The 26234-nt window shown below is 48.1% G+C and overlaps 1 protein-coding gene across 1 annotated transcript in view; it reads right to left on the reverse strand.

Annotated features, from left to right (window-relative positions):
* Positions 1-23543: 23543 nt before the first annotated feature.
* The window catches only part of LOC104467537 (calcium-dependent secretion activator 1-like), a gene marked incomplete at both ends in the record, with an annotated part of 4900 nt that continues 2209 nt past the window's right edge, over positions 23544-26234 (reverse strand). The window contains one exon of the mRNA XM_010081352.1: positions 23544-23876. Within this exon, the coding sequence (XP_010079654.1) occupies positions 23544-23876 (333 nt within the window). The remainder of the gene's footprint in view (positions 23877-26234) is intronic.

Below are 26234 nucleotides of genomic sequence, written 5' to 3' on the forward strand. Positions count from 1 at the left end.
TCACTCACCCTGTGTGCTGAAATGTGCTCAGGACCAGGGTCTCAATTCCTGTTGTTTCAAGCAGGGAATCCAGATTTTTCAAACTCTTTCATTACCATATTGAGGGATTTTTGAGTGATCTCCATGGCTGCAGCACCTGAAAGCCTTCCACAAACACAAGGTGGAAGCTTCTGCTGGGCTTCACAGAGTCATGGCGTATTCACACATTTCAAGTCAAAACCTCTACTTGCTGATGCTTGGCAGAGGTGGGTATTTGGGGATGAGAAGGTGTCCTGAGAGGAGTGCTGCTCCTGCAGGGAGATGTCCTTTCGAACCGCAGGTGTTAGCTTCCCTGGCCCCACTGTGCAGCCCTTCCCACAGAGGTCTTTTTGTAGCAGGCTCACCAGCCAAACAAGCTTCGTTCCCAGCTCTGATAACAGCTCAAGGATCAGGCCTGAGCCGTGAATTTGAAACTCCTTAGCTGGCTTCTCTGTTGACACAAAATCAGAGATCCCTCAGGGGCTGAGACCAGGTAGTAAAACAGAGACTAAGTTCCTCTGCTGCAACCAGCACCATGCTCGGTAGGGATGATGATAGAGGTGAACATGTCGATAACACAAGATACAGATCATCATGTGAATGATGTTCACTTTTTTTTTCCTTAAAAAAAGCTAACATATAATTGAAAGAAGAATTATATTATGAAAGAAACTTGCCTGCCACAGTGGTGCAGCTTGAAATTGGACAGCCACCCTCCAACATAAATACTCGTGCTATGTTGGGGCATCCCTTGGAGTTTGATTGCGACACTGGTTCTGGCAGTAGCATGGTGATAGATGCTTTTCTGCAGAATCTCTGAGTGAAGAACCAGCAAAGCAGAGACTCTGGCCATGAAGAGCAAGGCTTTGGTTCCCTTTTATGCCAAACAACCGGGTGTCAGCAGAAAAAGAAGTGAGGGAATGTAGAGGGAAGGTTACGGCTTCTACTTTTTCAAGGACTAAGATAGCAAAAATTCCAGTGCTGCCCATTACCGTTCATTGTGGTATTTGGGAAATTTAGATTATCAGAGACAGAGACCTAAAGAGACTCTTCTCCCGAATGGGATGATATGTTTCACACTGGTTTGATGCAGCAAACCTTCTCCTAAGGTCAGGGTGAAAGCAGTTAGGAGAATCAAGCCTCTAGGCAGCAGATCCTCATCATGCAAAGAGGTCTCTACATGTTCTCAGTGGATGGCATCCTAAGGGAGCTGAAGTTGCTGGTCCCACCCATGACTAGGACCATGCTTTTCCAGGAAAACTCTGTATCCGTTGCCACTGGACCTTTTCCTACAGCAATGGAGAACTGGAAGGGAACTGACCTCCACGGCAGACCTGGCTATTGTCAGCCCCTCCAGATTGCACCTAAATTGATACCAGTTAGCGGAGTGTTATCAAAATCCAGAGCAGAAACATCACATCTGTAAGTCCCTTTGGTCAATACATAACACCACCACCACCAATTGTTAATTATTAATAAGTAAACATTATTATTAAGCTATATTACTACATTATACTACTTAAAAGGTCAATTCCCTGCCTTTCTTAGAACAGTGTCCTGACAGTTGTGCTCTGAGTCATTCAAAAGTTTCAGAGAAATTTACCTCGGGGAGAATGTCCTGGTTTTAGACAGAAGCAATACTCTTAGCCGTACCAATCCTATCTAATTTATCATTGCATTTTGGAAAAGCCACTTCTTTTTAAAATAATTAGCATTTAACAACATGAAAAAAACCCACGAGGACTAAGGATAGGAATCCTAGTTCCACTAACTGGGAAGATCTGCCACCTCTTTACTGCCTGATCCTCTCCAACAGGACCTAATCTGCCCCTGAAAAACCAGCAGCACAAAATGGATGCCACGTGGAGCTGCAAGCTGTCGTGTGGGATTTAACCCCGCACAATACCCTTGCGAGATGCTCTGGCACCTGCATTAAAATCAAGGATGTGAGAAGAATTGAAGTAGATGGAGAAAAGCAGCGAGAGGCATAGCTATGAACAAACAAGCACAGGGAGCAAAAATGTGATGCTTTTAAAAGCAGCTAGTCCGTAAGGTGAGAGGAGGAGTTGTTCAGCACAAGGTACCGTGCAGGGGGGAGATCTTGGCAGATGGAGCCAGTCCTCCCATGGGGTACGCTGTCCTCGTCACCTTACTGGTGAGGACGGTCAGCCTAGCAATCCGTCTGAGCAATATGGAAAATGCTGTTACACATCCATCTTAAATGTAAGATAAATTATTTATGTACAACTACCAGAAGATGCTTCAGCCTGGAAGCAGCCGCTCCTGCGATGCAGCAGGACACCCGCCTCCCCTTGCATGGCAGCCTGCGGAGCAGACCTGTGCTTGCTGTCCTCTAACTGGCCCAAACCGCAGCAGCTGTGATGCTGGGACACATACCGGGTATTGCACTGTCCCACCCTGAACCTCAGCTCCGTGGGTGCCTGGCTGAGCCCTGACACCCCTCCCACCGGCTGAGCAAACATCCTTTCTTGGGAAGCCAGCTGCCACCGGCCTTTTTTCAGCTGCCTGTTCATTTTACCCTTCCGGGAAACTTTACTTCCTCTTCCATGATGCCAAACAGGAGGAAGGCCAGGGCACTGCTCCCCAAGGGGATACACCCCAACAGCAATCGCCACCAAGGACCCGACGGTGCTTTGGGTTTCCCTCCTTTCCTGCCATCCTGGCTGGAGGCTGCTGCCATGGGCTGGCTCCTCGCAGGTTTTTTAAGCACCGCTGAATTTGTGTGTGAGACCAGGCTCCCAGCAGCTCTGCAGATCAGTCTCAGGGAAGACGCAGCTGGGGACCTGCCCGTGGAGCTGCCTGGGGGGGCACTACTCTGCCTCCCTGCCCTGGGGAGCTCTGCTCAGCACATTCATGAACAGAGGAGCTGCAGCAGAGAGCCAGGGAGATGCAAAGCTGAGATGTTTGGTCTTTTATCCCTCACTACACAAACCCTGTAGGAGACTCACCAAGACAAACATCCATATCTGCTGGGCATGGACCGCACACAGCCCTGCCCGGGCAGGGGAGGATGGGCAGCAAGCATCCCCCTGAGAAAACAGGGACAGGCTTCTGGGGTCCAGGGGTTCAAAGCCCCTGAAAATGGTACAGTTTAAAACTCCTCCTAGGCTAAGAGCCAACACCCTCCACATCCCATATTGATGCTCAGAGCAGGTTTCAGCAGCACAGTGATAATACATACATGCAGTGTCATGAGTGTCGAGTTTTTACCGTGTTGCCACGCTGCGGACAACAAACATTTTCTTTTCTTCTTGGCAGGGAGCTAAATGAATCCTAATGGCTTTCCTGACCATAACACACAGACAGCGCTGGCTACAGACCTCAATTTCTGATGCACCAGCTGTAAAAGGCAATTGCCTTTAGATAAGAGAGCACTGAGGCTTCGGGGGCTCCCACCAGACCTGGTGCACAGCAGTGAAAACAATTAGTTTTTACCAGAATGTGTACTGCACATCATAGAAAATATTAACTCAGGTTACAAATATTTATAAAAAGTCAGACATAATTAAGCAATTTGCAATTGAAAATTAACAATCTAAAACTTCAGCCGTGTAGACAGACAGCGTTAAATATAACTGCAGCTAATGCGAGCTGATTTAAACAGAGATAATACAGCAGCAACAGAAAAAGGCAGTCAATCATGTTCCCTGTCATTAACATCCTTCTCCACAGGCAATATCATTATATGGACCTTTCGAGCTGCTCTGCTGTCCTAGCAGGAGCAGGAGAGCCATTTGCCTGCAGCCAGAGCGGAGGGATGGGGTGTCCGTCTGTCTGTCTGCCACCGCCCGCACCAGCCGCCCTGCACACCCCAGCCCAGGCAGCCACCGCCGCGAGATGGCAGATGGAGCCAGGCTGCTGCTGAGCATTTAAAACACTGTCTGCAACCCCATGCAGCCTGCTGCGAGGCTCTTTGCAGACAACGTGTGTGACATGGACCCCAACATCTTGTGTATGGGGGGATTCAAGGCAGAAAAGAGTCTGGTCCCACCCTGAGGTCTTGCACCGTGTCCATGAAAGCACCACTGGCTTTCCCCCAGGCCCCCTCCAGGCTTCACCCACTGGCTTTTAATTATCTTTCCCGAGAGCTCAGTACAGATGGAGTCTCCAGGCAAAGCCCTTTCATCCCCATAGGGTGAAGAGCTGTTTTTCACAGTTTTACTAATTATTCTTTGCATTTAAAGCCAAATAAAACACTAGTTGCCCAACACTTTCATCCCAACCCAGGCTGGATGACCTCAGCTTTGGCACATGCCACGATGCAACACAGCTGGAGAAGAGGGAGAAGCACCCACCACCCACCAACGCTGGACGGGCAGGCAAGGACAGGGGCTGGGATGCCGGGGGAGATGGCACAATCCTCTGCAGCAGGGTTTCATGAACAAAAGATATCAATTTGAGGATGGAACACGGGCTGGGTGGTAGGTCAGACCTCACTGTAGCTGCAGGGTTACTCTCTTCCAGACAGCTCCTCTGCAAAAAGCACTCTCATGTCCTGCTTTTTGAGGAAATGTAGTTTATTTTGAACTACATTCAGCAAGTCATGACCTCTTTCCTTTGAAATTGGTGCCAGGGCACAAGGCTTTTGCTTACAGAGTTAGGAAAATATATTGGACACCCAGAGGATGGCATTATAGTCTCTGCTATTGTTGAGGTCTCTTGGTGATTTCTGAATGGCAGTGCATTGCAAAAATAAGGTGATAACCTGCTCTCTGATCCCATTTCATCTGTATTCTACCCTCAGTCTTCCCTTTAAGATTCCACTGAGGCCAACACACTTCACATGCAGCAAGGACATGCAAGAGCGTGCAGAATATGCAGCTGGAATCCAGCTGTGACCCTGAGCGCAACCCTGACTGCGGTTCCGCAGTGTCAGTACCTGCCCAGCTCAGATGGGGTTCTTCTCAGAAACTAAACAAACCACCAATGAAGAGATTAAAGAGAAAAGCAATGCTTGAAGCATTCTCATGGGATTCAGCTTTTTTTCTTTTTTCACATTCTGCTCTGTAACCAGGTCAAAATTGCGCTGCTGGAGCCACCCTGTTACTTCCAATGAAGGTAGCATCAGATGCTGCTGGGTATAAAACTACGGGAACACACATTTGTGGAACCTACAGCTGAAACTCTTCCCCTCTGTTTTATTAAGTAGTTACAGAAGATCTATGGAAATCAAGGGGAGGAAACCAGTGGGCACTAGAAAAAAACAATTCATGTGTGCAAACACCCGCAGGGTCAGATGGCTCCCTGGTGCACACCCGTGCAGAAGAGCAGCTCCCTCTGCGTCTGTCTCTCCCTCCACCTGGAGTTATAGGGAAAAACAACAGGAAAAAGCAGCTTGCGAAGGGACTGACAGCCCAAATGTTGTGAGCTGTTAAGGAAGGTGGAGGACAGCGAGAAAGCTCTCGCTGGGAACTGGTACAGCTGGGAAATGCCCCAATACCTGCCTGTGCTGCTTCACGGACGCAAGGGAATCAACTGAGAATCACGCTGTGACCTGGCGTGAAAGCTGAGGGAATAACTGAATCATTTGGCTTACAGGCTGACCAAAATCCACAACAGATCCCACTGCCTCAAAAAGCATTCATTTTCAGACAGTTTTCCTTACTACAACTGCAATCTAAAAAACTTAAGCTGTTCTGTTTCTAAAATGCTTAGATCCATCTCAAATCCATTCTCTCACTCTTTTTTTTTTTTTTTCCTTCAGTGGGGGGAATGTTAGAGTGGAAGGTAAATATTGCTGAAACAACTCAACCAGTTCCTTGAAAATCTGAAAAATGCTTCATTCATCCCAAATCTGCCTAGGCTACAAGCCGCGTGCAGGCTTGCTCCGTGGGATGCGTTTGCTGAAAACCGAGAGATGTGATATTACCTCTTTCGTATTCCACCGGGAGAAAACTAGCAATCCTCTCCTGTCTTCCCTGAAGCCATTTTCACACCTGGCTGAACACCTCCCAGCTGTGCCAGATGTGTGCATTCTGTCACAGGTAAAATGAATGGAGCAGCCAAGAAACCAGCCGGCTCTGCGAGATGCTGCCTTGTGCAAACAGGAGACCAGCTGCAGAGGGGACAAGTACCCAAGAATAGTGAGAGGAAAACAGGCAAAGGAGAAAATCCTTCTCTTTAAATTTATTTTTCGTCTCCACCTAAACCTGCTTGCCTGGCAGGCAAGGACAACTGCCAAGGCAGAGGCAGCAGAGGCGATGCCCACTTGCAGCCCTGCTCGCAGGGTGCCTGGCTGTGTTAGCACACCCCATCCTGCTCACTGCCACCAGGAGCAGGACAAACAGAAACCTGGCACAAACCTGCCACTGCTCTTTGTGAACTGTATTCCTCGCTGGAGCCCTTCAAAATCAGCGCAGGAGACACCTCATGCAATAGCTGGTTTGCAAGGCTGGCACCGAAGCGAGAGGAATCACCTCCTGTCCCCACCCCGATCATCACACCGAGTTATTCAGGTTTATGCTGCTGGCAGCTTTCTTGACTGCACAATGACACAGGCTAAAAATATTTGCCATTTGGACTAGATTTCACGTTTTAAAAATGTATAACAAATAATTACTCGCACAGCACAAACCTTATAGCTTTTGCTTCTGCGCAGATGGGAATCTGGAACAAACTTCATCTGGCAAACCAGTGTCCCCTCATCTGCCACCACCTCATCTGCACCGTGCCACCATGCAGTGCTGGGTGCTCCGTGCATCCCAGTCCTGCTTCCTAACCCGGGTATTTCCATGGCAAAGGCTTCGGCTGTGGGTGGCCAGGGAACAGCTCCAGCCCACCTGGCTGCAGGGCCTCTTTTCAGAGCCCATCGCAACTTTGCTGCAAACTGAAATGAAATAACCAGCCTAGACAAAGTTCATTTAAATAACGGAACTATTTTGATTCTCTACTCACCAGTAATGCTGATACTTTCGTGCAGGTGTCCAAAACCTGCCCAGCCACATGAGGCTGATGGGCTCTGAGCCCAAGATGAACTGCTCATCCCTTCCTGTGCAATCTCCTGCATACCCCTGGGAAATCTCAGCCTATAGTTGCTACATTAAGGCTGTACCCTCCATTCAAACTCAACCTTATCCAACAGAAAAACATCTACCTTTGCCCAGTTCTTCTGGCCCTGGCTATGAGAAACAGAGCCAACAGCGTCTGCTTTGATCCCACAGTTTTACTGCACCGGTATCCGCGTGGTCAAAGATCACCCCAACACGTTTGCAAAGAGATCAGATTACTTGGGACCGTTTCCCCAGATAAACCAAACTGTTACTGCTTCCTCATCCTCCCAACGTGACTCCCAAAACCTTTCCAACACCATATTTTTGCACAGATCCCAGATCTGGATATAGTAGAGGTCCTCCTGCTGCCCTGCAGAAGGAAAGCAATCTCCCCCAATGCTTCAGAGGTTCCTCTGCTTACCCAGCCAAGACCTGAGCAGCCACTGCAGCTACAGCATCGCCCAGGAGTTCAGACTCATTCGTGCACAATTGTCCTCACAGTCTTTCCAGAAGCTGCTCTGAAAGTCAAATCCTCACCAGTCTGTTCACCATCCCACAAGGGTGGTTAGTACCCAACTTACACTGCCCAGACCCCAAAACATCCTCCTCATCCCCATCCCCTCTTCCCCTTCCCTCTGTCTTTGGTACACTGTGTTGTTCAGTCCTCCAGTCTTCATTTCATCTTTGGCCCTGCCTTCCTCACGGCTCTCTACACACAGAGCTCAAAGCCCAGCTATTCTTTCACACTTTCCTGCAAGAGCCAAACCTTCACACGTGCCAGAGGCTTGGCACCGTGGCTGGAGACCTCAGCGTGCCCACCGAGGCCACGGCTGCATGCTTTACTCCTTGCTTGCACCAATGCCCTGAGATTTCTCAGCTGATGTCCCAAGGCATCCGTCACACACAAGCACTTTGAAAACCCTTCACAACTCAGTCACCACCTTCCCTGGCATCTTGTTATCTCACTGCAGGTCTTACTCTTGCTTTAACATTATTTATGACAGCTCGTGCTTCCTCCTCACTTGCTTTCCTTGTAAGTCCTCTCTAGAGTGATACTTCTTCTGAAATAGAAAAAAGAAAAAAAGGAAAAAAGGAGCTGATCTGCTGATCTTTCTCTAAAGTTAGCTGGAAGTTATCTTGGAGGTTACAAGTGTGCATCCCAAGAAAAGCAGGGGTAGCACCGTTGTTTCAGATGCTGGAAAACACAGTAGGCTAACGGCTGTAGCAAAGCAGGACTGGCCCCATCTCTAGTTCAGCCGTGCCCACACACCTCCCCAGGAGAGGCAGCCGCGGGGGTTTCACACCAAGACATCCCAGCGCAGCTGGAAAAGCTCTCAGACCACTACTGTCACACCAGAGGGATGGTTTTTCCTCCATCAGGAACCACCACAGTCTGAAGACAGCTCTACAGCAGACAGCTAATGTCACTTTTCAAAGGCAACTCTCTGGTTTCATGCTGAACTCTGTTTTGCTCGGTGAATTTTTCTGAGCCCAGCCCTTGCTGTCATTTGCCGGGAGCTGCTGTAGCAGCACTGCTCTTCCCTTCTGCGGGATCATGTTGGCATGGGCCAATTCAGGTCCAACAGAGCTGGTCCCTGTTGATTTCCAGTTAGATCTGATTTAGTGCTTTAATGAGCATTTACTCCTTTTCCAGGAGGACTTTATTTGACCCATTTTTCTTTTCCCCTGTTCACCAGCACCCCTCATCATGGTCTGACACACGGCTCCTCGGCAGCCTCTACACAGACGGAGTTTTGTTATTAATGGGTCTTATGAACTCCCCGTCTTTGAACGGGAGCGATTTACTTTTGATCGATGTCTGGCATCCAGTAATTTCATGGAAGAGTGGAGAGAGGTTCCCTTCTGCTGCGGCACGCTGGCATAGCGTGAAGCCTCAGGGAGACAGATGTGCTGGCTCTCCTGCCCTTGCATCCTGCGCTGCCCTTCCCTCAATCATCTCCCGCATCTAATGCTGCCCTGACTGCAGAGGAGACAAAATTTAAGGCATTGAGACACCAGCTCTCCCAGATATCAGGGTGAGTTACTGACTCACAGTGGCTCACGTGGTGCTTCACGTGACAGATCCGATCCGGCCTAAACAAAATGTATTTTAATTGCTGTCATCTAAAAAATCACCCTTACTTTGAAGCAGACCAGGTCTTCCCGAGATCACGAACGACGATGCTCAGATCAGACCCATACTCTGACATTACAGTGCCAGTGTTTCTGCTGGTATATTTGGGATAGAAATAGATTTTTTTGTTGTTGTTGCTCACTGATGCTGCTTATGGTGTTAGCCACACGATGGATCAAACTGCAACTGGCGTTACAATAGGAAAGTCTAACGACCCCAATTATCTCCTTGAATGTATCTTTGGCTATTTTCATCCCCAGAAATACAATTTCTTCTGGCTGTCAAACACTCTCAGCTGTTTTGCAATCACCATAGATAAAGGCAGAACGGATTGACCAAGCAACGACCCTGAACAATTGCCTGCGTTAAGTGGTAATAAAGAAGATCAGGAGTCACACAGCAGGCAAAAGCGACGCACGGGAATGGAGCAGCGTCACCTCCTGCCACCGCCCAGGCGGTGCTGGTGGGGAACAGCAGCACATCAATTAGCCAAACCATCGCACAGGCGGTTTTCTCCTCTTGCTTTGCTGAGGACCACACTGTCTGCGGGGACTTCCTAGAGGAAAGCTGTTGTGCCAGACCCAAAGAAACCACACGGTCCCCAGCGCGAATAGTGCAGATGGTTGTGGGAAACACAGAGTTTGAAACAGAGCGTTTTCCAAATACTGCTGCTGCATACTCAGGAGTGGTCACCATCATTTCTATTACAGATCTTTGATAGCACATAAGCCTGTATTTAGAGTGCATTTTTCTCCTATTAATCTCACCTGTATCATCCTCTCTAACTCCCTTCCCCCCAAGCAGATCCAAATCATGCTGCTCCTGTCTGACCTGACAGTCACTCTCCTCCGCCGTTATTCTGGAATGACTTCGACAGTGGCAGCCACAGCTCCTTCAGACAATTTACACTCAACTGCTACTTAACTGTCTGAGAGAACTGTTCCCAGCCAAAATCCACTGTTAGGCAGAACAAGGCCAAGTAAAGAGAAAAACCACAAGCAGAAAGGTGAATGAAGAACCGAGTCAGCAGGTGACTGAAAATGGCTGTTGATATTTTATACTTTTGAGAATTTGGATATGCACGGGGAGGGAAGGTGGGGAATGAGACTTCAAGTCACGAGGAGATGGCAGGTACAGCACTGAGGAGCTGTTGGTGGTATTATTACACCCTGCACCAGAAACAAAGAGCACTGGATTTTAATGGGATTTTAAAACATAAAGTGCTGCATCTGGCAAATGACATTCTCATTAAACGTAACAGGCATCACCTGTTTTAAGAGAATTACTGTGTCAATAGCTTCTCCATCAAACCACATCTCTGTTTTGCAGCTATTTTACCAGTCCTGGTCTCAGCTTTGCATGTGGGCACACAAGACTCCTGGTCATGGCAGTCGAACACACGGCTGCAGCTCATTTCACCAGTGTTGCACAACATGAGCTTGCCAGCAAACTGGTGGAAATATCAGCAGGATAAATGACTGGTGTCAAGAATAAACAAGAGACCAGTTAATTACTTTACTACGAGAATTTTATAATTTAAACCACCCAAAAGACTTTCTCGCTGTCATCCCTTGACTTAGCTAGGTCGAAAAGAAGCTAGCTACGTTTAGCAAGACCCTCCAGAAAAGCCAACAGCTCATGGTCCTCAACCTGGGAACAAGGAAACCCTTCACTGATGCTCCTTCTGCTCAGGAACAGCCAAGGAGTAAAGTCTTATGCTCAAGGTCTCCCTCCAGTATCCTACTGCAATCTGTTGTTTGACCTGCTATTTTGCTTTCTGTGTCCTACATTTTACCCTTTTTATGTTGACACCTGGAGCAAAATAGCCTCAGTACAGACCTTGCCCAATCTCCCTTCTTGTGGACTAATGACGACTGGAGGTCTGCAAGATCCCTGCTGCTGCCAGCAGAGCTGTAAACACAGGCGGTAGTCGGTCAAGATGCAGAAACGAGCACGGGGCACATCCCAGCACCCTCCAGAATGAGTTAGGTACCTTTAACCAAAACCCAGCAGGGTGCTGGGTAAAGTCTGTGTGCGCTTCTCTGTGGGTCACTGCCCAGCGTGCTTCCTTCCCCCCAGCACCTTTCACTGCAAACCTCACTCACCCCACAGCACGCTCCAAGAGGACAGCAAAATGCATCTGCGCTTTGTTCTCCTTTGTTGGGGGAAATGCCTATAATTTGAGCCAGCCACTCCTCTTCAATCCCTAAGGAAGGCTCAAGGCTCAGGCACAAGTACACAGCTCAGCTCCATCACTGCCCAGGAGCCCACAGCCTGCAGGAACCTGGTCACGGCTGGGAGCCCAGTGACACAGGGACACCATGGGGTTCAGATGCCAACCTCCAGCCCTCACTGCGCTCTCCTTCTTCTCACTTCCCTGCCATAGCAATCAATGTTTGACAGTCTCCAACTTTACAGCATCTACAGCAAAGCACATGTGCCCCCAAGTCTGGCTTGGAGCTGGCTGCACAACCTCCAGAGAGACTTATACCCCTCTCTCTTGCCTTCTGGGTCTTCCCTAGACCTAGACATGAACTTCAGCTCAACATTGCCTTTAATCTCAAAACACTCTTTGGAAGGAATGGCTGGCACACACTCTTTGTTAAATGGGGGGTGCAATAATTTTCCCTCTTTCATTGCAATGACGTTTCTACAAAGACTTCACACTGCATGACAAAGAATATTGTGCCATCACCTCTCCATCTTCTTACTGCCTTCTATTTCAGAGAAAAAAGAACTGGACCAAAGGCTACAACACATGAAAAACACGTGTACAGGTCACTCCTGCTAGGAAACATCACTGCCGCCTTGCATTATACAACAAAGTCTGTGCAACGGAGGCCAGCACGGTTTTGATATGACTTTAAGCTGCTATAGCTGCCTTTTAAATACCTGAGAGGCTTTATTTGAAGCTGTCTTGCATCCAATTCCCTATTGAACTTGCACTCTAATTTCTCACAAAACATGAGTAGAATCAGATGTTCCAGAAAAACCCCAGTATATTGAATATGAAAACTGAACGCTGAAATAGAGGTAAGGAACAGCTTACATAAGTTGCACTCCCTATAGCTTGGGATATTGAGACTGAGCCTTTGAAATGCATGAAATCTAGTTTGTTGATCATTTCCCAATTTCTAGTCAGCTCAGTGGGAACAAATATGCACCTATTTTGATATACTTTTGAAGAAAATTCTTGGCACCTCATTTCTCTTGAGAAATACACCTATTCTCTTTTTATTTTGGTACATTTTTAGATGCAAACTGGAAGATTAACTTAGCTGGATTTCATATTCATGCAGTACTTTCTATGGCCTGATCCATCTGACTCCTAAAGTTTCTTCTGAATTAAAATGACACTGTCTATCACATCTCAAGCTGTGGCATGAAGCATTTGTCAAATAGCACAGAAACACTGGTAGTCTGAAGAATGCAATGTAGTGAGTGGAGGAAAGTACTTGTGAGTAACACATATATTTTAAAAATAATTCTCTTTTCTGGAATACTGAACATAATATGGTTTGCAAGGGGGTAGAAGCAGCCTTGGAGAAACCACGTCTTTCAGAAATAAGATTAGAGAGAAGCCAGTAAAATATTAATACAGAACTTTCAAAATATTCGCTTAGTGGATGATGTATGTCACAAGAACGATCTCTCTATTTAAGATGATAAAAGGAACACTGAAAGAGCAGTGGGTAACGTTAGGCTAGCGCAGCTCAGTGAAAACCAGTCGCGGTTCTCTGACAAGACATTGCAGGTTGAAATGAAGATCCTGGAGCTGTGGCACAAGTCTCCAGCATGCCCACGTATAACCCCTGCTATGTGCAGCTACTATGGTATCTTTCCATTTTGCTCATGAGATAGGCATTGAGAGTTCCCCAGGAAAGCCACAGGATTTCGGTGATAAAATACAAGAGTGAAGGTTTTCACGTGGAATTCAAATTAGATGTAAAGACCTATGTGAAAAAATAAATTCTAGTGTCTGCACTGTATTTCCAGTGAAAAGAAAGAGAAAGTGGCATTAACATAGCGCAGGGTCATGCACCAGTTATGTCTTATTAAATATTCCAGCCTATCTTAAGATAAGCATCACATATGGGTTCTTTTGCAGCTAGCAGTTCTCTGCTTAAGGAGAAAGAGGTCTGGATAACACTCCTCCTGTCTCCCAGGGCCTCCTGGGCTGATTGACAGGAACATGTACTGCAGGGAGCAAACGCTGCTCAAAGAAAAAACAAGATTGCTTTCTGTGAAGGGGGCCAGTGGGGTCATTTCTTTGTCACATCTTCTGCTCGCCGTCTCTGGTTGAGGGAAAGACAAAGAGGAGGAGGGACATTTTTCTTTCCTAATAAAACACAGGACATGATCAGTATCTGGTTCTTATGTACATGGCTTGCACTGAATTCAATGTTAGGGCAGCAAGAGATTGCTCAAAATAAACACGGCATTTTGAGAGGCGAATCCCATCTCCAGGAACCAGACCACATGGAAGCCCAACTCAGGATCTGCCCTACAACCCATCTCAGTTACATTTTAGGCTGTTTTTTTGAGAGATCAGCAATAGACATCTGATTTCATCACCTTTGGCTACCAGCCCCCCTGTGATGGACAGCATTTGCTTTGACTTCTCCTTGGGCAGACCCACCATGTGTTTTGAGGCTGGGCCACCCTGTGCAGTGACAATGTGCCCCATGAGATCATTGGTTTTTTTCAGTGCAAAGTGGTTTCCCTGAATTCAGCAACTTCTTCTCCACTTGCCCTTCCAGTTCTCATCAGGAGTCTCTCCTCTGCCAATACAAAGGTAACACCTCTGGGGTTTATATTTTGTGCCATCCCCAATCTCCTCTCCACTGAAATGGTTTCAAGCTATAATTCCTGAATGTTGTCACATTTAATGATGCTCATGAACTTTTCCTCTTTCTGTAGCTCCTGCAAAACCTTCTCCCACCACTTCAGTGTCCCCCTCTGCACACCTGTGCCAGGAATGGTCCAGATTCCTGACCCTCTCGTCTGCTCCTCTCTATTCCTGTAACACATCTCAGAGGTGGAAGCAGCCAGGTGCTTGCAGAGACCAGAACTGCCCTCCCAGCTAATTGTCTCAGGGCCAAAGTGTTTCCCTTCCCAGAGACCTCTGCTAGTTTGCAAATGGCAGCATCAACAGGTTAGCACATCATCAGCTACTTCAATCCTTCATACTTCTCCCCAGTTGCTCCTACCTAGTGCCAGAAATTCACCGCTCAACTTACTCTTTCCAAAACGCAAGGTGGTGGCAGGGAAATAGAATTGTATTAACAAGCATCCATTTGAAACAAGGCTCCCGATCTGATGAGGTGAAAAAAAAAAAAAAAAGGCTGGCTAAGAAGCAGGAAAGTCATGCCAACAACTATATTTTCAGTGAAAGAAGAGAATTAGCAGTCCCTAAATAGAGGGGTTAAGGTAGATTGAAAATGTCAAGTTATTGATATTTTATAAGGTAACCATGGTTATTTTTTATGCATTCATTCCTTTGCAGCATGAATGCAGATGATGAAAAGTATTCATGGGCCAATTGAAACAAAAATAAAACTGAAGAGATATCCTGATGGTAATTTAAACCTTAAACTGCGGAAATTTATCAGTCCACAAAGACAATGAAGAGTGTTCAGCCAATATTGCACCACAAAAACTCCTCGCTAAACAGACGAATAAAAACCATTTCACAAAGGATGAACATCTTGAAAATCATCCTGACTTTGGCCCTAATGTACCTGCAGGGATCAATACTGCTGGAGCAGGATAGATCTGGTCTGATGCGTGAAGTTGCCCATGTGGCCTCTGGATAAAGCACAACTCTTTCTAATCTAATTTGCAGAAGCTGCTGGAAATGCAGGGGACCGCTGGTCCCGGTGTGCTGCAGCCCCTCGGTGCTGCCCAGCGAGGGGTCACTAATGGTCTGGATGGTCTAATCTTCTCTACTGCTGCTTCTTGAGATAATTTTGCATGCTTTTCTCCTAGACTAACAAGCTCTCTTGGTCGCACTTACCTCGCTGTCAAGTGGTGTCACCCCTTACAGCGAGGGCAGGGAGCAGCTCAGCAGGTTGGGAGGGGGGGACAGGAAACGGCGAGGGTGCCCAGTTGTGACAATTGACAACTGAGTGCTCTACTAAACAATCTAAAGCAGGGCTTTGGCTCAGAGGAGTCCCCGTGGACTTCTGCAGCAAATCAGGAATTAAATCCATCTCCAGAACCCCATGGCGGAGGGGCTCCCAGAAGCCAAAACGTTTTGCATAGCAGCAGACAGAAGGAATAAGAGGCTGCTCCTCCACTCCAGAACCTGTCTGGATGCTGAAACCTTTCCCCATCCCTTACATAATACGTCACAACAAGCCACTGCTTGTTTTGGTGGAACAAGTGACATTTTGCTAGGCTGCAGAGAGGCATCCACGCCTCTAAACCCGGAGGGAAGGCTGGCAGGAGGTAGCGTGGGAAGGATTCAGTGCAGAAGACTTCTTCAGTCTAATAAACATCTCTGCTTAGTGTTAGAAGCAAGTGACTGACTTTTCTTCTGCAAGTCTTCGCTGTTGTTGCATGACATTATGATTTCTCTGCTAAACATCTGCTCGTCAGATGCACACTCTAGCCTGCTTTCTGTAAAGGGACTGAAAATTCAGAAGATGTCCATAGAAGGGCCAGAACTCAAAGTTCCTAGTGCACGAAAACATACATCCCTAACTGGCAGCTAACAGGGTTAAAACACCCTCTGATTAAATGAAAGCATCTTTAATTAGTTTAATTGACCATGCCTCAGCCAAGACCATCTGCTCAGCAGCATTTGCCTGCTCTTTGCAGGAGCGATTGATCAGCCATAGCTAGAGAATACAGCATTAGGCTACATCAGATTTATTTTGTTTAATAGAAGAGCTAATTTGCTTTAAATTTAATTACAGGGGCCAAGATTGCTCTCTAAGTCCATAACAGCACAGAACATAAGCTGAGCCTACAGCTAATGGACGCACATGTAGGTCCATACGTGTCGGTGCAAATCAGACACTCGGTGACAACAGCTTGTGGAGCAGGTCCCGCCCTGGCAGAGAGCGATTGCTGCATTTTCCTGCCCAAAAGGCAGCAGCACTGTGGCACACTGCTGGGCTGGCAGGGCCACCCCAACTGCCACCATGTCACCCTCCAACTGGCTGAACTCTTTTCCCCACAGCTCCAGTTGGATGCTGGAGGAGACTGGGTGTCAGATGCTGGAGCAGACAGATGTCCCATCTCAACCACCTCTCCTGCTCCCAATTATAAAGACACTAAACGATGTAGGGTCACTGTCACCCTTCAACTGGCTGAACTCTTCCCCACAGCTCCAGTTGGATGCTGGAGGAGACTGGGTGTCAGATGCTGGAGCAGACAGATGTCCCATCTCAACCACCTCTCCTGCTCCCAATTATAAAGACACTAAACGATGTAGGGTCACTGCTTCTGCACCGCATGGGACCAACAGGGACAATCAGGGGACCACTCTGTACCTCCGGGGTGACCTCCATCACCAAACCTCTCCCAAACGGAATAGCTGGCAGCGAGAGTCCAGTGGAGCCAGACAACACCCTCTCCCCATCCTGCCATTGCACTGTCCCTCTCGGTTTCTCCGCTTTCCCATGCCAACATTATTCAAAATACCACACCCTGAGCCAACAAAGAAGGGGGCAATTCCCCCTCCTCCGCGAAGGACCACGTATATCTACATCATGTTATTATGAAGGGGAAAGTTTCATTCACTTCCCAATGCTTTTTGGTTGTCCAGTTTCCCATCAGGCGCTAAATCACTGCCGTCTTTGGGAGATGCTGGAGCCCTGACAGGCATGCTGCGGCTGCCACTGCCTGCTACAGGAGTAATTACAACTCTGCAGAAGGCTCCGGGCTGCCATTTCTGTTTCCATGGAAATAAATACTGAATTACTGAAAACAGAGTATGATGCTTTATGGATTTGGAGGCCTTTTGATCACCTCAGAACCACCTTAACTCATTTTTACTGGTGGTGGTTTTGTTTTAAGGGGCAGGGAGGGATAACACTCACAGGGTAGAAATAGGCAGAGTCACCAAAAGGTGTTTTGAAGGAGTAAAAGAGAGGGAATAAAAGCCAAAGGGCCTGGCTGATGCCCTGGGGATTTGCATGGGGGACAGTAGCACTGGTCAAAGCTGACAGATGTCCACAGCATCCAGGTATCCAGCCCTGGAGAGAGGAGCCCGGGGAGGCTCGTTGGTCCTTGGCTGCAGCCCCAGCTCGCCACCACCGTCCCCGTGACAGTCTGTTTGCAGGGGCTCTGGGGCTGAAGCAACCCTCCTGCCCTTTTGGAGGGGTCATTACAGCCAGCCTTAGTGCTTAAATGCCCAGAACTGCACATGGCGGTTTCATAGGTGTTGAGCTTCAAGATGAAGATAGAATAAAACAGAATTGCTTTATGTTCTTCAAAAATGATGAACAGGGAGCAGGAAGGAGTGATCCGATACTAAACCCCTGTATCACTGGATTGAAGGACACAAGAGATGTGCACAGACAGGTCACTCCACACCGTGTGCAATGTCCCTGGGCTCTATTCTCATTGCAAGGCATGGCTGGGAATATTTTCAACACAGCAAACTAAATGAAATGTTTGGTTTGGGAAGGATAGACACAAACAAAACATTTATTCTGAGGTCACCTTAACCTTCATCTCACCATCTGAGCTGTTATAGTGCCTCACAGGAGTTTCTGTCCTTACTTGTTTCTGCCTTAACTTGGGCTGCATCTTCCAAATACCACCACCGCACCTCTCCACTGGGCTCAACGCATCGCAGTGCATCAAGAAACGAAGTCTGGGAAAACCACCTGAACTGCAGAGATGAGAGAGGGGCAGAAGGCAAGACATCGCCTCAGCAAATCATCTCTAATACCAACTTGAGCTAAAATCAAACATTTGATTCAGGACAGAAATCCTAAATATCTTTTCTGCTAACACTTCTGAAACCAATTTTTTTGGCAGGGGAACTTTCTGCTTTGTGAGAAATGTCAGCCTTTGGACACAGTGTCCTAATTCAGCTGCAAAAATAAATGTCAAACAGTGAATTCTAATTTTAAGCCAGCTCTGGTCAGCAAAGTTTGGGTTGAAATGTTTCCTAGCTAAAATCACAGGACTCCAAAACTTACAAAACAATTCCAACTGCGCTGGCTAGAGGCTTTCATCCCTTTATGTGAAATAGCCAGCAGACAGCGATGGGACTTGGTCTGTGTTGCAGCCCACCCATGCACACACGCTTCGCTGATGTTTTACCTTCTACTCACATGAACACGAATAGATGCTGAAAAACCATGACCGTATTCCTATGTATTGCCCAGCAGGTTTGACATGCATATATTTAGCTATTTTTTTCCAAATCTAATATCTAAGGGAATTAGATGAAATTGGAAGCTTAGCACAGGTATTTTTCACAGTATATGGGACACTTTGGGCCCAGGAAAGAAAAGAAAGTCTGATGATGAAGCCTGTGAATTCAGACAGTCCTGCATGGACAGCCTGGAGTCCTGTGTGTCCTCCAAAGCAGGAGGATGGAAGTGTGTAGCTCATCATAGATTTGGTCTGGACATCAGCTACTGCTGCTGGATTAACTGAGCAGCACTGTACTAGCTCCTTGTCTTCTCACTGCAGCTAAAAATGACTTTCAAGCACAGCTTGAGATAGAAAAGTAAATCACTGCCCTGCAGCTGGGGAAGAACAAGAAAGGGAGAACACCACAGCCTGATCTTCAGATATGCTGCTGCAATTCAGCCCCCATGAAGGTCAGTGGGAAATACAGGGCTCGTGCCCAAGGAAACACCGAATGCAGCAAAGACCCAAGTTTGGAATTGCCCAACACTTATAGAAAATAGCTCTGTATGACTCCTGCACAGTCACAGGTTAATTACAGAGCAGAAAAGCTAAACCCAAGCCTTGCTGATGGCTTCTGGACCAGAAACCGCCAGTTCAAACACCCTCCTCCCTCCACGATGCCTCTCGCACAGCAGAGGAGCTTGCTGCTGGAGCCAGAGAGCCCCAATTCCCACGCTGACTCCAGTGGAGCAGAAACATCAAGCCACAGAGCTTGTGTTATGCAAAAAACTTAACCCTCTCTGTATTATTTAAAATGCTCTCGTCAGAGGTTGTGCTTAACACCACCATTATCTCCACAACCATTCTGCTACAACACCACTTCCCATCTTTGTTTCCTAAAAGCCTTTCCAACCACATCAATCCCTTTTGCTATCTCAGATCCTGCTATATCGCTGCTATCACATTAAGAATACACTTATCTCATACTACCTGGGGTTACTGTATTAAAAAAAAATCCCTTTAGAAATCATCCTCCTTCTGCACAAACAAAATATTATTTCAGAGGTGAATGAAAACAGTCCCAGTGATGTAATCATTATGCAATTACTGAGTATGATGTAACAGGAGGCCACACAGAGAAAAACACCTTCTTCCAGACCACAGGAGAAGTTCAAGCAAGTGTTTGGGGCTCTCAGCACCACTCCAGCTCATGCTTTAGGAGGATGACAAGTAGGCAAAGCCTTCTTACCCCTTGCCCCCTTGCTCAGCCCCTGGGGCAGTTTCACCCTGCACCCCAAAACAAGGGAGAGCACATCAGACCAGCCGGCCCCTCCGCTCCCAGCACATGGGAGAAGGCAATGGGCTTTGCTTTTCTAAGCACAGGTGATTGACTGACAAACTGCCTTACCAGTACCGCGCTGCCGCTCCAGAAAGAGCGATGGCATTCAGACAGCCTGCCAGGAGAAATGCTGTTTCCCAATGCCTCCCATGCACAGCCGACAAGCGTAGATCAAAAATAAGTGTAGCTTATGCTGTGCCAAAACACTGCTGGGAAGCTCGTGATTGCCCCCAGATCCGTTTGGGAGGTTTGCTTGGTCTCAGCACACAGCCTGACGCACACAACTTCAGCCCGCATGGTGTTTCTGAGAATATTAGAATTTCAACACATCCAGGAAAATGCCAGACAGTGTTTTCCTTTTACTCGAAGATTATTCACAAACAGAATATATAAAATATTTTGCTCTTATGAAACAGGCAACAGAAGCTTCAACCAAATCATTAATAAAAAGATTTGAGTTGTACTTCCAGTTAACTCTGATGAGAGAAGAGTCAGACCAAGAGAGCCAGCGTGTCTTCACAGGGAGGCAAACCAGCACTGACTTGGGCTGGCTCTGACCAAAATGCAATCCAGACTGAAACGAAACAGCACAATGGAAATAAATGACCATTTTCAGGGGTTATGGGGCCAGTGTCCCCAAGCCCAGTGGGTGTGCGTGCTCTGTGCTGCAAGAACAGCTGCAGGTGCAGGCTGAGAGGTCTTTGCAAACCCACCCGGGAAGGAAACTCGCTGCTGATTTCAGGACAGGTTGGCAGAGCAGAGGTGTTCACAGAAGATGTCTCATCAAACAGAGACACACAGATGCAACAAATGAAAATTTATGAAAATGCAAAGTGTCTGGGGGGGAGAGAGCGAGCGGCTGGAAGGCAGTCCTGCAGCAGCATGTCCCAGCCCTGCCACAGCACACATGCACGTGCAAAGCAGGGACTCGTTCCTCCCCTCTGGCTGCCCCAGCTCCACTCCCACCCAGAGCCCACCCGCGCTGCTGCAATGCTGTACACACAATTCTTCTCTCCCCAGATGTCTCCGGTTTTAGTGCTGTAACATTGGCAGGTGCCTCTGGCTCCCTAATCAGTGGCAGACTTCCCACGTCGGAGATGCTGCCGGTGCAGAGCGGCTCAGCAGGTCCAAGGGGTTATGGCACAGGAGAGTTTCTAAGCCACGAAGGGCAGTGCCCAGGGCTCAACTTGCATCTCCAGCCTGGAGCAATTGGGCATCCAGCTGCTGTCGTGGCTTTGAAATCTGCCCCGTGCGAGCACCAAGAGCTTTTGGAATTACAGTAGGCAATAATTTTCTACTAAAGTTTAGGAGGGGAAGTCTCCTGTTTCAGGGCTGATGCCAATGCTTCATCATGAGAGATCAGGAGGAAGCTTTTGTGGGGGGGAAGGGGCAGGTCACTGAATCACTGCTCCTTGGCATATCCTTTTCTGCTCACCCCTGCAGCTTGGCTGCAGAAAACACGCTAGCCAAGTGATGTGCACATTCAACTTGTGCTGGGAACTCCTCATTCAAGCTAAGCAAACAAGAACATTTTTAGGTTGATAGGTTCTAGTTACACCCTACAACAGACTGGACCCTGTGGGAAGCCGTGGTGGTGAATGGCAATTTTGGTGCTTCACGGCAAGACTAAAGTGCACAGCAGCTCCTGCTGCTCTCCTGCTGCTCCAGAGATCCCTCTGGTATAGCCCAGATGACAGAACCACAGGCAGCACCCAAAAAAGCATCCTCACAGCAAACCCTGCGGTTCTGCTGGGTGCCCACCACTGCCATCCTGCAGCAGCTCGCGGGGGAAGGACCAGCAGTGCCCTGCTCCCACCACCGCTCCCCGCAGGGCTGGCTCCCACTGCATCGCACCGGCACCACGGCACCGAAACCACTCACACTGTACCGCAGGAAAACACCAAACGGCTGAACGGCTGCTGGCCTTGCAGCTCTCTGAGCCGTGCCTTGTATAAAGGGTTTCCCCGTCTGCATAGCTAATCCTCACTATGCAGGTATTAAAAACAGCGTAACTCCCGAGCTACTACTCACTTTCAACAGAAATTATATCTTTCTCTAAAAGCTTAAATTACAGGTTTGCTGCCTCTGAGTATTAGAAAAGACCCAGAATTAAATCCTTCGCTTCCAGACTGCAGCTAGGACCTACTGCGGGAAACAGGCTGCTCGATGCAACCGGGCAATTTGCAGGGAGCAGCCACTTGGTTTGTGGTGTCAGCCAGAAAGGCTCTCACAGGCAGAGATCATCCACAAAGCAGGGAAGCCATGATTAAATACTGCTTTCTGCATCACTGGGAACCACAAAGCAAGAGGGCAGGATCACACTGTGTGCTCACACAGAGGCACCCTAGTTCCTTAGCAGGTCAAGGGAGGATGAGAGACAAAGGGCTTGAGTGGGTTTAAGTTAAAAAAAACAACTGCAGAGCTGACTCAGCTCTCAACACATCACTGAAAATACTACGGTTCTGATTTTAGAGAACTCCTGCATCAGAGGATGGAGGCACAAAATGTGTTTTGTAAACATAATTTACGAGGACTGATGCAGTCCTTGCTGTTGCCTTTTTGCCATGAAGGTGTCTTACTCAGGGACATTTATTATCCTCTCCCCACTCTGCCATAAAGGTCTGAGATGAAGAAGAACAAATACAAGATAATTAAGCTCTTTACAGGAGAAAAAACAGATCAAACATAATTTTCTATGTCTTGAAAAGAACTGGAATTGTCTAGACACAAGACAGACAGAATTGGTCTTAAATGTATTAATTTCAATAAGAAGTTGAACCCCTGAATTATCGGGAGGAGATTGAGGTCTGCTGCTCCTCCAAAAACTTTCCACAGCATTACCTTACCCTCCCCGTGACTCTGACATCCTTTATCCCGCCTGTGATATTTATAACCGATAGCAGGGGACCGTAATCTGGGTCACCAACAGCCTGGACAGCCACCGACAGCCCTCAGCAAGAGCTGCAGGAAAGGCAAGCAGCACTGCAGAGTCCCAGCTCCGTGCCTCTGGGAAACCAGCTCTTATTGGGGGGAAAAAAGAGAGGAATGGGAAAGGTTTTCATCTGTCTGGGAACTCACAGTGCAGGTGGAGCTGCCCCGAGGTCGTGGGGGTTTGGGATGCTCTCTCCTTCCACCACAGGCATGCAGAGGTCACAGGGGCTCCCTCTACTTCAGGGGAACCCGTACAACCTCAAGAAGTGAGTTTGCATAAGACATCCACCCCAGGGGCATCTGAGCTTCAAGTACTAATAAGGTTTTTGCAGGCTGCAAGAACATACTTCTTGTCATTTGTATTGCTGATGTGACAGCAGAAAGGCAAGCGAGTCACAGCAAAACTGCTCACTTAGGCACCGTGAAAGAACTGCTCATCCAGACACAGAGCTGGAGGAATAAAATTTTCCCATCTCAGAAACCCTATGGGATTTCAGGAAAGAAAACTTTAGATAAAGACCTTCTAAAACATCTGCAGAAAACCCTAAGCAACCAACCAAGAGAAAACACGCACGAGCAAAAGAAGGAGGAGGTTCACTTGGACAGCCAGAACAGAACTGGTAGTGAAGAAATCCCACCATGAACCAAAACCCCCTTCCCTAGTGGAAGTTCTCTCAAAACCAGTCTGGTCAGACCCAAAGTTTCCAGCTCATAACAGCAGTGTTTCCCACTGGCAAGCCTTTCTCCAAGAAAACCCCTTCCATTCCCACCCAGCCTGGGGGAAGGACCTTACCTGACACGCGTTGTACAGAAGCTGATGCTCAAATTTTTTGATCCCCAAAATGTTCTGGAACATCTCGTAGAGCTGCTCCTTGCTGAGGATGAGCTCCGAGGCTGCGCTCGCCGTCATCCTGGCTTGCTGCTTGCGGGGATCCTCTTCCCCACGGTAAATAGCATCAAACTTTGCCATCCAAGAGCTCAGGACTGTCTCCTTGCTGAGGCCATCGATTTCTGGCAGGCTGCGCACTCTCTTCTCAATGTGCTTCTTGAAGACCTCCCGGGAGTCATTTGCTGAGCACCCTCCGCTCTGCACCATCCTAGCAACACGGTCGCTTTTCAGAAATACCTGCAAAAAAGGGGTGACTTCAAATGGTGTCAGTTAAAAAAAAAAAAAATCCCCCTTAAGTACAAACAAAAGGTGGTTTCCCTGCTGGGAAGCCTGCTAACTGGCTGCCAGTACACTTTCCAGCTCCTCCCTCAACAACCACCTGCTGCCACATGGAGAGAGGTTTCAACTGTACTTTGGGAAGCGTAATGAAATCAGGTGAAGCTTCTGCTTTGCATCCACTAAAACGGAACACTTTAATACAAATAGGACTTCATGCCATGTTGTGGTCACACCACACCAGATACATAAATGCCCTTTGGGAAAACAAAATCATACATTGCTCTATCAAACGTTTTACTAAGGAAGTTATTGCACACCTATATTCACCCAGCCAAGCTCTTCCTCGTTAGAGGGAGCCCAGTCATCCTACTCAAGTTAACAGCATTGCATTGAGCCCTGGGAAACCTCTGACCAGTGCAAGGACCAGGCTTACATTAATCTACTACACTGGAGGAGACCTTTGCAGACTGCCCTGCTGTCATAAGACCCCAGGAATGGCATTGTATTAATTAATTTAAAGTTACCTTCAGCTAAATAAGATGTGTGTCCCCAATTCTCCCATGCTCTGGTCTTCCCAACCGGAGCAACCAGCACTGCAAGAGCCCTGTTAAAGCAGCCCGGGAAAGAACAAGGACAAACGGCCTGATGGGTAAACACCAAGGCAGCTCAGATCACTAAAAGGTGTCATGGCCACAGGTGGACGAGGCCAAATCCCTTCCCGCTCCAGCTCTGCTGAAGTAGCCCAGGATGGTTCAACGCAGCCTGGGGCTGCCTGGTGAGGCTTTGCAAAGAGATCAGCCTGCGAGGTGCAGGATGCTGACAGCAGGAGGGCGGGAGAAGGCGTTTGATGAAGATGCTCTTCCCACTGCCAGAGCAGCAAAAGGATCAAAACCTAACAGATTGCTGCAGACCAGGAGATGCCACGGGAGCAACGCAGAGCTGAAGGGTGAGAGGGGTACAGGAGGATATTGTGTTGGATCTCCTCTCCCAAGCCCTGAACACAGGAGAGCAATCGATGCCCAGCAAGAACTGCTGTTTTATTAATGATGCTGAGGATGGATGAATGCAGCAGGCTGGGAAGAAGCTGTGCCGGCACAGGGGTGTATCTGTCAGCTCTCAATAATTAAAGAGCTTGAGGAAGACCTAAGGATGTGGTAGATTTCTTTCATACCACTCTGCAACATGGCATTCCATGTTTCCAGATGCTTGATGGCACAGGCATCTGTCGGCAGCGGTAGTGGGTTTTACTCCAGGACCAGCCCAGAAATGCTGCTGAGAAAGAGCTGGGCTGTTTCCTTCCAGCATCACTGTGCTGAGGAGCGGTCCCTGCAGATGAGATGGGCAGGATGCCACCAGCAGCCTCTTCAGTCCACACAGAAACGATACCAGCATGCACTTCGTTTCCTTGCAGAGCTTAAATACGAGTGATAACAGCCTGGGTGTGTGGGGGTGCTTCAAGGAATAGGTAAGAGCTATCAAAATCCAAGATTTCAATGCAGCCAAGGAAGTCCCCAGCACACTGACTACTGGAACTGGTGGGAGGTCACAAGTGAACAGCTCTGCTGCAGCATCCTCATCTCCCACATCTTCTCCCTAACCATCCGCTCCAGGTGCCTTTGGCCTGACCCTGTGTGACAGCACTCACGACTTCCCAACCCTGCCAGCAGCAGCGGCTGTTGCTATCCATGGGCAGTCAGAGGGGTGATGGCACTGCAAGCAGAGGGACCTGACTCCCCATCTCCCCTCAGCCCCCACTTTTCCTCCCCGGGTGTGGAGCAGCAGCCAGCAAAGGAGGGCTGTGGCTGGAAGCCGGGAGGCAGGCACAGGGGAGTGCGGGTCAGACACAAAGCCGCACAAAAAGACCGTGAAATAGAAAGATAAGAAAAGATGAAAGAGTTGTTTTGTCCTGCAGAGCGAGCTGCTTTCTTTAGAAAATACCAGGTGAATCGCCTGTCTGTAAGACTGCCTAGCAGGATTCCCAGGATTCAAGAACTGCTGGAGCAAAATCCTAGCACAGCTGCACACACAGGCAGAAGGGAACTGGCTCTGTGAGCTGGGTCAGGCATCTCCTGCTGTGGGTATGGACGAGTCCCCAAGGTCACACGTGGTCCTGGCTCTATCTGCCTGGAACAGAGTGGAAATGGGTCTAAAAAAACGTTTCCATAATGCCCAGTGAAGGTACTGCTGCACGAAGTGCTGGGTGACAGATGAAGCTTTACCCATCAGAAGTAAGAGGACACGCGACAGGCTCTCCTGGAGTGCTGCTGGAGCATGCTGGGCCCGTCTCACACACACAGACCTGCTGCATTTCTGCAG

The sequence above is a fragment of the Pterocles gutturalis genome, unplaced genomic scaffold, assembly GCF_000699245.1.
Source record: "Pterocles gutturalis isolate BGI_N339 unplaced genomic scaffold, ASM69924v1 scaffold19711, whole genome shotgun sequence".
Lineage (NCBI taxonomy): Eukaryota > Metazoa > Chordata > Aves > Pterocliformes > Pteroclidae > Pterocles > Pterocles gutturalis.